The following is a 12,689-nucleotide window of genomic DNA, read 5'->3' on the forward strand; positions in this document are numbered from 1 at the left end:
TTCACCCGATTATTATCGATTTGTTTGAATTTAAATTATCAAAAAGTTAGAAACACGTGACAGCTGTACAAAGAAAGGACAGAGAAGATAGAAATTAATTTGAAGACAAAAGATTCGAAGCCGACCTACCCTACCTTCCCCACTCCACCAATCTTTTTCCGCCCAGTGGTTCCCCTTGCTGGCCATCATAAAATGAGAAATTCCATAGTTGAACTGTTTTCCCCCGTCTGGTTTATTTCGGATCAGCAATTCTGGAAATTCATGCAACAGTCACAACTAGAAACTACAAATCGGTCAAAATCCAATATTTTACTCCCATGTAAAACATACAAGTCCTAGAAAGTAGGCAACTAGACGATCATGAGATTTTTCTTCTTCAGTTATTAAAACCAGGATCGGGACACAACACCGTATTTAAATGGCAGCACAAATTCGGATGCAACTTCGCCTGGTATATAACTGCTTGCTGGCTTTGATGAGTTTCCGACATGAAGCTAGCTTGTTCAAGAGTTACCATCGTTCATTGACTAACCTAGCATGTTACCAGTCCCAAGTTTTGCAGGCTTCTGAACAGATTTTTGTTGCCTCCTAATTATTTTTGCTGATATAGATTTCAAAGGCACCATGATATCCAAGGGACGAAGCACTTCTTCCAACTCATTCCATTCAAGATCTTCAGAGTCACCATCTTCATAGACCACCCTGTACCAGCACATTTCCTCATCATACTTGGCGACTTTTCCAGCATAATACTGTCCTCCGAATAATTTCAGAACTTCTCTTCCAACCAACCATTCACCAAAACCAGGATTTTCGTGTTGCTTAGCATCGCTAACAACATTACTAGTAGAAGGAGCAGAATCTCTTGGACCCATTGGAGGCAGGCCATTTATCACAATGGCAGGTTCTCCTGGTAGCTGAAAGATCCCTGTTACTGGCATCTCTAATTCTTCCACTTTGCACGCGTTGTCCATTTATACCAGGTAACGTCCTTAATTTTGTGAAAACTAATGTCCTGTCCAAATAAGTTTATGATCGCATTGCCAAAGAAGAAGCCTAAGAAATTGAAATGCAAACAATGTCTGATAGAAAGTTGTGTTCTTTTACATGAAACCAACAAGCAGAACTCGCACTCATAATGAGTTTCAAGACTTGAAAAATTGACCAAATAATGGCATATCCGTAAATGAGGTTGTACTCTAACCTTAAAGGAAGTGCCAACAAATATTAACATCCTCAACTATAGGCAGAAAAGTAAAATTTTTACTATTAGTTTCTTCAACTGCAGAATTTTTAAGTCAGCTTAAACCACACAAGTTATCATACTCGGGGGGAAAAAAAGATATCGAGAATTCTACTTCCTCTTAGTTCCATAGAGTTGGAAACCCAATCCCCATATTCTCTACCTTTTGCTAAATAGATTTTCAGGAAACACCAATAACTTGATAACATTAATTTTAGGAATATAAAGTACAAAAACAGGATGGCCCCTTCCCAAGTTTTAAGCTTTTAGCACCTCCAGACACTCAACTACCAACAAATTCGAGAAAAACTGATAAAAATAACCACCCCACAAATCAGATTAGGATATAAATTCAAAAGAAGCTTGATTTAGGAAAAAGAAGGGCTAATAAACAAGAGCTTTTCAGAAATCCCAACCACAGATGGATTACTCAGTTGATAGCCCCCTACTTAGCATTCCTGCTGAAAGACCACATTCATATTTTCTGGACAACTTTGATTAGGCAAAAAACAGTACATGCTAGCTATTTCTTTTGACACCAACAACTTCCAATTTTGATGTAATTATTAATTTATATTGGCAGTAAACAAACGTATCAACTCAAGGGTAGCAGAATAAGGGCAGAAGCTGGGGCATAGTTCCCCTTTTGACAAAAAAAGTGACAATGTTAAAACTCATTTTGGATATTGACTCGCATATTATGCTAGAATTCTACAAGTATAACAAAAAGCTACCACAAAGTATAAAGAGAATGACCAACTTTACTATGTAGCTTACTGCATGAGCAAAGGGTTTATGCAACAGTTCATGCTAGCTAACCAAGTAACAAAAAAAAAAAAATATCAGCGAGCAAAAATAATGTCATTAGCATATAAAAAGTTAAAGACTAACTGATGAACAATCACAACCAAAAGATCATTAACCTAGCATTACATACCACCAAGAACCATCATTAATAAAAGAAGCAGAAATCCCACGCAGATCCAAAGGAGAAATTCAGCTTATGAAAATAAATAGTTAGATTAGTTTACACTGCAAAGCCCAAAAATCTCCTAATGCATTCATGGTTAAACACCTAAAAACCTATAACTCAAGATGCCTGAGACTAATAAAACTGTTAAGCTTCACACAAACAAGTGTTTCCACCACTTAAAGGTACACTTGAATTCATGTTCCAATCATCAAGGGGCAAATGGCAAGAAGTCAGAATTAACAAGCAAAAAAAAAAAACCACATAAATGTCTGCTAACCAAACAAAACAAAAGGCTAGTGTATGAACAATTATTCTCCCCTGCTTTAAGCAATCAAAATCTTATCTTCGAACCATCCTCAAATATAGCATGTTTAAAACCTGAATGCACATCATGTTACTGGTCTAACAATTATGACATTGGATTAGTGGCCAACCACAACTATTATTCACAAAAAGTTGACAAATGAAATGCAGACGGTCACGGAGAACTAGCCAAATTCCACTACATGAATCGAAAGCTAGTCCAAACAAACAAGGTTCCACATTGTGATATGGATGAAAAGCTTTAGGGAAATGCACTAAAAAAGCGCTCAAAAAAAAAAAGCTGATACGAAAAACTTGGAATTAATCCATTAGGGTTCTACATGTACAGGAGAGATTCATGAGCAGCCAGGAGAGATTACTTCTATAAATCAGTATATCCGCTCAGGTATTTCAATAACGTAAGGGCGTAGGAAAGTACCTAACACATTAGTACTAGTACACCGTTTCCATAAATTTCAAGAATTTTATAAGCCAAGAATAATCAAATTTAAAGAAAACAAAGACAAAATAGGGACCATTATGGAGAAACGCATCCAAGAAAATCTGATAAAAATCCAATACGCGATTAGACTGTTAACAAGAAATTATCCGATGAATTTTTCAGTTGGCAAGAAACATGTACCTCAGTAGATAAAGAACAGTGAGAGCTGAGCTGCAAAATAGTTTGAGAAGCCAAAGAAGAAGAAGAGGGACTTTGAAAAAAGGACGAATCTTTTCTGAAGTTTCTTTCTCAGAAATAATTCTCAGAAAAAATCCCCCATTTTTCTTCTCTTCGTCTTCTCTGCTTCTCCTTCCTCGTCGGAGAACCCCCAAAGAAAACCCCGATTTTTCTCTAGCCTCAAGTCTTATATTTGTCTATTTTTTCTCTATTTCTTCCTTAACTCTTTTCTTGCTAAAACCCGCTAAAAACCCGACTTCCCAGTCTTTTCATTTGCATCTAGAATTCACCTGAGGCCAAATTTGGGAGTGTAGGAGTGAGAAGATGTAGTAATCTTTCCAGTCTTGTTTGGCAGTTTGGTAATTGAGGAGAAATGAGAATAATTTTAAAACTTATTTTTAATTACCAATGGAATTTTCTTTTTTTATTATTTATTTCCTTTAATATGTGGTGCTACAAATTTTCTTATTAACAATATTTAGGGGCAATTTGAAACAAGTTTTCTTGTTCAATCCCCATTAATTCATAATTCTAACAAAAACATTTGTTGATAAATAATGAATATTCGCATTAGGTATGATACTATAATTCCTTTAGATTTGGTATTGGATTAATTTCCTCCTTAACAAAATTGATAATCAAAATTTCATGCTAATGATGCTTTCTTTGCAAATTGATTTCAACAATACTAGGTGTACTTTATTCTTTTGTTAGCTCCTATCAATAATATATAGATCCACCCTATGCTATCTTTTCAAGTCTTTTTAAGTCAATAAATTTGGAAATTCCTTAGTGCTAAATATTATCGTTATTATTATTACTGCTTAGAAATAGAATAGTTGTTTTTGAATGTTTAATATACCGTAATATTTCATATAAATGTGGCATGAAATTAAAAAAAAAATGATTGTAAAACTCATTTTTTAAAGTTTCAAAATACAAGCTTTTAATATCTGCTCTACCCCAATAGAGCCTGTGGTAATTTGTTCACCCCCTGAAAAAAATCGTATACTAGAAATCGTAAATGAGGACTGATTTCTATGCCCATTCAATACCTGAACATTGTTGTGTTTGGGTTGCAATTTTTTTGAATTTTTGTAGAAAATGTATTGTAACAATTTGATATATATATATATATATATATATATATATATATATATATATATATATATATATATATATATATATGAGATAAAAAGATGATTGAAAAATATGTTTACGAAAAACGTAAAAATTTTTTGATGAAAAATCCCTTTCCAAACAAGGCCTGGCTTTAAACACCCTGCCCTTATTAGCCTAATGCTGATTCCATGATAACTTTACAGGCTTGACCAGGGTGATAGTTGTACATAACATAATGCGAATAAATGGTGGTACCAGTAATGTTTGTAACTGATATTAAATTGCTCAAATGTACAGGAAGATGTGGGTTGAATTAGAGAAATAATGTAGATACTCTCTCCGTCCCAATTATTTAGTCATGTTTCGGAAATTTACTTTAGTTTGTTTGTTTCTCTAACAAATGAAAACAATACTATCTAGAACACCCTAGAAAAAAAAAAAAATCCTTAGAAAATGTCAAAGAGAGAGATGAAAAATAAAAGATTTTTTTTTCATTGCTTACCATAATAGCAAATGGATTTCATATGTTGTCATTTTGAGCTTTGATAATTTGCTATATTAAGGCCTTGGCTGAGGCGAATTGAAATCTTCATGATCAATGTTAACCATTTAAGTTGGAGAAGCTTAATTTACTACCCATTTTTTCGTTAAGTAAACCTTACTGCCATGGATTAGCTCTCTCTCTATATATTGCTCTTGTTAAAAACTCATTTCGAGTAGATTGAAGCAAAAAATTTCAGCCGATAAAAATGAACAACACTATACTGAAAACCCTTTTCACCCTACTTCTATTCTCCATTTTTCTGTCAAACAATACAAAAATCCATGTTGCTTGCCAGAAATATAGTGTTCATATAGCCAATAATCTCCCCAACAATGCAAGTTCCCTAGATTTACAGTGCCAGTCAAAGGATGATGATGTTGGATTTCATATCCTTCACATGTATGAAGAGTTCCATTGGGAGTTTCACATAGGTTCTTGGGAAACCAGTTCCAGTGTATACTCCTGTCAATTTTGGTGGGCAGAAAGAAATAAAAGTTTCGTAGTTTTTCACCATGATATAGCTTTTCGTTATTGCACTACTGGGTTTTTTGGTCTCGTGAACGACTGCTACTGGTATGTGAAGGAAGATGGTTTCTACCTCAGTAATAGTGGTACAAGCGCCGTTGTAGCCAGTCTTCCGAGTAGACATCACAAACAGAAAAAGATGATAGATTGGTGACAAAAATATTCATGTTGTTTCTAAGTTTCATATACTATGAATGAATTCCTATTATGTCAACCTTCGTTCGAGGGGTATTATGTTCGTGTAGTCAATAACCTTCCAAACAATTCCATTCCATTAGTAATGTAATGTGTTGCCAATCCAAAGATGAGGAGCTTGGATGTCACACTCTTCGTTTCAACGATGATTTCCATAGGAAATTTCGTCTAGATTATTTCGAAACAACTTCACACGTCTGTCATTTTCAATAGGGTAAAAGGCATAGAAATTTTATAATTTTTAACTTGGATTTGGCTCGTGAATTTTGTGGCAAAATTATATACAGGCTCAACAAATGCACTTGGTTTGTGAAGGATGATGGCTTCTATATCCATGAAAAGGTTTTTTCTTATTTTTATAATAGGCTGATAAAAGTGAAAGCGTGGTTGTAACTCGCAAATTGTATTTTTTTGTTTTGTTAGTAGAAAAGATGAACAAGACAATTACATACAATTGCATCAAAGAGGCTTTACCATTCATTTTCTTGCAATTTCTTATTAAAGTATGTCTAATTTTATGTGGTTATTAAAATATGCACAGGTGGATATGACTATGAATGTAGAAAACCACTCTCTAAGGTAGTGGCTTTCTCTCTCTAGTTTGAGATTCTCTCCCCAAGGTGGGAGCTTTCCAACAACCAAAAGTTCAAACTTTCAAAAAACTTTTGCGCTCTAAAACTCAACAAACACCACCACCAACACAATCGTGATCCAAGAACCTTTAATATACTAGAGTCCAAATTGAAGCTCCACCTTTACCAGATATTTAAAGCAGAAGTGCTAGCTGAAACTCCACCAGAAAATCCAAGTGGCAGGGATGATGTATACCCAGAAGCAACATTGCTGACCATCTAAAGAAGCTTAGTTACAAGCATCTGCGGGTGTGAAAGTACGAAAGGAACAAAGACTACTAAATAGGCGGTAAACTTTCTAGTTTACAGTTCTTCCCATGTTCTTGTGCGGTCTTCATGAGCTAAGAATTTCATAAATCCTTAACCTTGCAAGATCTCTGTGTTCTTCTCAGTGTTTATCTCAGTGTTTCTTTGTTTGTTTGTCTAAAATCTTCTTTAAATTCTGCCTTTTCTGTATGTGTTGAGTAGATTGAGTGTTTTGAAGGTTGCACTGCTTTATTTTTTGCTGGCTTAGTCAGTTTCATCTTAGGAGTACGTGGACCTGTTACATTTGGCTGTGATTAGCGAGGGAGTCCCCCAAGTATCTGGTCTATTAGTCATGGAGGACGATTTGGCAGAGATTGTTCAAAGATTTGCTCTATCATTGTCAGAAATGCAGGGAGCTGAATTAGATGCAAAGGATGCTGACAATGGCATAATGGAACGCCAAAATAGTTTAATTGGAAGAATTAGGGGTGAAAAAATTGCAAATTTCACAGGTGTGAAGAAGTTTGTTACGGCAGCATGGGGATACCCAAAGGAGTTAGGAACAACGGAACTTGGACCAAATCTATTCCAGTTTATCATTCCAAAAGTGGAGGAAAGGGAAAAAATTCTGAATGGAGGACCATGGATTATGGATAACCAGATCCTGGTACTTAAACCATGGAAAGCTGGGATTGAGGAGGATGAGGCAGCTTTTAATCTAGTTCCATTATGGGTACAGGTTTGGAATTTGCCCATACATTGGATTGCAAAGGAAGTTGGCAGGAAAATAGGAAGTATATTTGCAGAAGTGAAGGAGGTAATCATACCACAAGGGGGAGGAAAAGAAGGGAAACACTTGAAAATGTGGGTTACAATGGACTTAAGTAAACCCCTTCCTAGAGGGACAGCTGTGAAATTGGATGGAGGATATAAATGGTTACAGTTTAAATATGAAAGATGTCCGGATTTCTGCTATCACTGTGGAATGATTGGACATAGTGAGAGGGGTTGCAAGACACAAATAATACTAAGCAGAGGACAAAGTGAGAACCAATATGGTCCTTGGATGAGAGCAGGTGGGGGGAAATTATCACCACAACAGGAAAAGAGCTACTCGAACAGCAAAGTTAATGATAGACAACATTGGTTTTACAGGAATGGAGAACTCATCCCTAAGTTCCAGGCTCCTACATTGGCACAGAAGGAAATCTTGGAAAAATGTAAGGCAACAAGGAATATGGGACAAAGAGAGGAAGGAGACAGGAGCTACAAACCTATCACATCAAGGATGCTCCCTGAAAGGAACCATGAGGAAGATGTAGGAAAAGATCAGGAAATGGAGGGAGGACAGCTGAGATGGGAGCAGGAGGGGAATGAAGGGAAGTCAGCAGATTCTGATAACAATAACTTGGAACAACTGACTGACGAACCAAGAACACAGCAACCAGTGAATCCAGAGATAGAGGAGTGTGCAAAAGGAGAATCCAACAATGACCTGCTGGTAGGGAACAAAAGCAAAGAGTTAGAATGCATGCAAGTAAAGTCAGATACACAAGAGACTGGTGAGGTACAGAAAGCAAAAGGAGTAGGAAAGACCAAACGAGGAGTCAAAATGCAATACAGGAAGAGACAACCTTTAATGGACATCACAGGACAACAGAATGAGGTACAAGATCTGGGAAAAAGAAAATTCCAGTTGAGAGATGAAGAAATGGCAGAGGTTGCAGGACAGGATCAGACAGGCAAAAAGATAAGATGTGAGAATGCAAGCTATCAGAGTGGTTCACAAGGGGAAGGAATGGGGATCAGCATTGAAGGGATGGGGATCAGCCTCAACTGGTCCTCCAGTAATCCATGAAGATAATGGTGTGGAATTGCCAAGGAGCAGGGAGCCCCTTGACAGTTCCCCAACTGAGGGAGTTTTTTAACAAACTCCTCTCCCCTGATATGATTATGATGAGTGAAACCAAAAATAAGGAAAATGTGATGCAGAAAATCCAAAAAAAAACTGGGAATGGAGAACTGTTATGTAGTGGATGCAGTTAATAGAGCAGGTGGAATGGCGCTATTTTGGACAGATGCCATTAAAATAAAAGAACTACAACATACTGAATTCACCATTGAAGCATTGATAGAAGATGAAGAAACAAGGGTGAATTGGAGGATAATAGCAATCTATGCCAGCTGTGAAAGACAGGTGAGGAAGCAACAATGGACCACAATAACTGAGAGGAAAAGATTGTGGGGTGAGAAAGTGATGATTATAGGTGATTTCAATGATATAAGGTGTAAGGAAGAAAAATGGGGTGGAAGAGATAGAGAAGAATGGACTTTTAGAGATTTCAGAGAGTTCATTAGGAGGAACAATCTAGTGGACATAGGTTTTGAAGGAGAGCCATGGACGTGGAGGAATAGCTGGGATGAAAAAGTAGAAATAAAAGAAAGACTAGACAGAGGCTTATGCTCCCCTGAGTGGCTAGAGGTGTTTAACAATGCTAAATGTACACATGTTGAAAACTGGGCATCAGATCATAGCATTCTCTTACTAGACACTTGCCCAGCAAACAAAAGGAGGAAAAAAAGATTTTACTTTGATAAAAGATGGGTGCAATATGAGGATGGATTTCAGGTAGTCAAGGAGGCTTGGAAAACGCCATGTGATGGATCCAGAATGTTTAAGGTGACTAAGAAAATCACAAACTGCAGAATAAGTCTCCTGAAATGGCACAAAAGCAAGATAGGAAATACAAAAGCAAAGATAGATGAAATCAAAGGCATACTAGAAGGAAAAAGGGGGCAGGAGAGAAAGATGTCAAAGGAGGAAGTGAGGTCCCTGAAGGTACAATTGAAAGCAGCATACCAGGAAGAAGAAAAATTTTGGAGTCAAAAAGCAAGAGTGCAATGGCTGCGGGAGGGGGACAAGAATTCTAAATACTTTCATGCGGTGGTCAATGGAAGAAGGAGAGCAAACAAGATGAACCAATTGCAGAAAGTGGATGGAAGCTGGACAGATTCAGAAGAAGCAGTGGGGGAGGAAATAGCTAAATACTACAGGCAATTGTTCACTGCCTCAAGGACAGCAACAAGAGAGGACTGCATTCATGAGATACTTGAGGGAATTCCAACAAAAATCACGGATCAAATGAACAGAATCCTGATCAAGCCTGTGGATGAACACGAAATTAAGACAGCAGTGTTTTCAATGAATCCCAATAAAGCTCCAGGAAATGATGGTATGTCACCTCTATTTTTTCAAACTTATTGGGACATCATTAAAACAGATATTGTTGAGGCAGTTCAAGCTTTTTTTCATTCAACTCACATGCTCAATTCCATAAACCATACTATTGTGTCCTTAATTCCCAAAATCCCCATTCCTACTGGATTAATGCACTACAGGCCCATTAGTTTGTGTTCTGTCCTATACAAAATCATCTCAAAAATTCTAGTGAATAGGCTCAAACCTGTGTTAGATTTGTGCATAAGCAAAAATCAGTCTGCTTTTGTGGCAGGCAGACAGATTCTTGATAATGTTATCCTAGCTCATGAGTTCCTACACAATCTGAAAAACAAAAGGAAAGGGCACATGGGATATATGGCTGTTAAATTGGATATGTCTAAAGCCTATGATAGGGTCGAATGGGATTACTTGAGAGCTATGATGGATAGAATGGGATTTTGTGAAACTTGGACTAATTGGATTATGGAATGTATTACTACTGTGTCTTATTCCTTCAGTGTTAATGGAGAAGCAAGAGAGTATGTAAAGCCGGAAAGAGGACTAAGGCAAGGTGACCCTCTGTCACCTTACCTTTTTCTGATCTGCTCAGAGGGCTTCTCAAGTCTACTCAGAAGAGCAGAGGCAAAGCAAACAATGACAGGAATGAAGATCAGCAAAAATGGACCTGCACTAACCCATCTCTTTTTTGCAGATGATTCACTGATTTTAAGCAAAGCAGATCAAGAGGGAGCCAAAGAGTTGAAGGCAATTCTAAAAACATATGAGGCAGCTTCAGGTCAGCTTATCAATTTGGAGAAATCTTCTGTCTTTTTCAGCAAAAGTACTGAACAGAAAACAGTGGAAGCAATAAAGGAAGAGCTGGGGGGAATCCAGGCAGTGAGTCAAGGGAAATACTTGGGATTGCCAATGGTTATTACAAAGACCAAAGAACAAATATTTGGTTTCATAAAGGACAAGATTAGAAAGAAAATGGACCACTGGAAGACAAAATTGCTGAGTCAAGCTGGCAAGGAGACCTTGATGAAAGCAGTGACTATGGCTACCCCAACTTATGCCATGTCTTGTTATAAACTCCCCAAGAAGTTATGCAAGGAAATCGGTTCCATGATGGCAAGGTGCTGGTGGGGACAACACGATCAGAAAAACAAGCAACATTGGATAGCATGGGAAAAATTCACCAAGAGCAAGGAAGAAGGTGGAATGGGATTCAGGGATATCCAAATGTTCAACAAGGCTTTGCTGGCAAAACAAGTTTGGAGAGTAATGACTCAACCAAATCTGTTGGTCAGCAAAGTTTTGAAAGAGAAATATTTTCCACGAGGCTCAGTTTTAGAAAGCAAAATGCCAAAAAACGCATCCTGGATTTGGCAAAGCCTAATGAGTGCAAGAGAGGTTATTGAATATGGCTGTATAAAGAAAGTGGGGAATGGAAGAAGCATTAACATCTGGAGGGACAAATGGATTAACAAGGATAGTGGTGGAAGGATAAAGACACAGAAACCAGAGGACAGTGACCTGCAAAAAGTCGCAGAACTCATGGTTCAACATAGATGGAATAGAACCCTGATCTACAAAGTCTTCAACAAAGAGGATGCAGAACAGATACTGAGCATTCCAATAAGTTGGTCTGATCGAGAGGATAGCATGATATGGAAGCACAACAACAATGGCCAATACACAGTGGCAGCTGGATACAAAATTTTGCAGCAAAAGGAAAGAGATAAGAAGGCAAAAAGAAGCAAAAGGAGGGATGCAGCTATCAACAAACAGACAGGAAACTATGGAAAGTATTATGGAAGCTGCCTATAAAACACAAATTGAAAATATTTGTGTGGAAGTGCATAAACAATGGGTTACCAGTCAAGGCTCAAATTTTCAACAGAACAAGAAAAGGAGAGCCTATTTGCTGTGGATGTGGTGAGAGGGAGGAGACCATTGAGCACGTACTACTTCAGTGTAAGAAAGCAAAGGAAATCTGGAAATTTGCTTTGGTACAATGGGATGGACTACAAGACCAAACTGGATGCTTCAAACAGTGGTGGAATATGTTGATGAATGCAAGAACTAGGACTGAAGGGGAAGATCACATAGCATTAACTGTTAATGTGCTATGGCAGATATGGAAAGCCAGAAATGCAAGAGTTTTCAACTGCTCACAGCAGGAACCTTTTAAAGCAAGTGAAAAGGCAACTGAGGAGTGGAAGGAACACATGGAAGCAATGCAACACAATCCGAGAAAGAGTACAGCAGAAACAAGAAGGCAAACTGGAAATGAACAAGGGGAACTAGAAGATGCTGAGACTGTAATTCTGAAGCTTGCAGTCCAACACCAAATGGAACACAAATCCTTTGGAATTGGCATCACAGCCGTAAATGCTGCAAATCAAGGGATAGCAGCTTGGTCACTAAGAGAAAGACAATCAGGGAACAAAGATCAAGACTTGGCAGAGGCTGTGAGATTATGCATGGTCAAGGCGGCAAGAAAAGGATGGAGGAAAATCAAGATACGAGCGGGAAACAAGAAGATGATGGAACAGTTTCAGAATGGGAAAGCTGGGAATATAGCAATAGCTGCTATCATGGAGGATGTCCAGCAAATGTCATTATGGTTTCGAATGTGCTCTTTTGTGCGATTGAATGATAATCCTGATAGCTTATGCTACAGCTTGAGCAAAATTGCTCTTTTGAATTTTTGTGACATGGAGTGGAACTACGCCACTCCACAGTGCTAACTGCACCTTTGTAAAGATAGGAGCCTTTGCTCCAAAATTGTACAGTTCTGATGTTATAAAATTTCTATCGTTTCGGGAAAAAAAAAATTAAAATATGCACAACTATAGCACTTCTTAGTTAGTCCTTACCACTTCTAGTTCTAATAGGACTTCAATATTGGGTGCAAAGTTATTTAACATAAGATAGATGCAGATGCACCTTTGGTAATACTGGGTGCAACTATTTGTCCATTTTTGCATCACTATTGAACAAT

General features: G+C 37.6%; 1 protein-coding gene across 1 annotated transcript; it reads right to left on the reverse strand.

Moving 5' to 3' along the window:
- Nucleotides 1-290: 290 nt before the first annotated feature.
- LOC113695062 (dirigent protein 17-like) lies at nucleotides 291-3,387 on the reverse strand. The gene is made up of 2 exons (XM_027214018.2): nucleotides 3,163-3,387; nucleotides 291-1,015 (listed from the first exon to the last, which is right to left on the reverse strand). The coding sequence occupies exon 2, from the start codon at nucleotides 972-974 to the stop codon at nucleotides 528-530; it is 447 nt and encodes a 148-aa protein (XP_027069819.1). The 5' UTR covers nucleotides 975-1,015; nucleotides 3,163-3,387; the 3' UTR covers nucleotides 291-527.
- Between the last annotated feature and the right edge of the window lie 9,302 nt (nucleotides 3,388-12,689).

The sequence above is a fragment of the Coffea arabica genome, chromosome 6e, assembly GCF_036785885.1.
Source record: "Coffea arabica cultivar ET-39 chromosome 6e, Coffea Arabica ET-39 HiFi, whole genome shotgun sequence".
Lineage (NCBI taxonomy): Eukaryota > Viridiplantae > Streptophyta > Magnoliopsida > Gentianales > Rubiaceae > Coffea > Coffea arabica.

Bases quoted from the DNA above. Each gene is read 5' to 3' on its own strand.
- LOC113695062 (XM_027214018.2), bottom strand. From the start codon at position 974: ATGGACAACGCGTGCAAAGTGGAAGAATTAGAGATGCCAGTAACAGGG.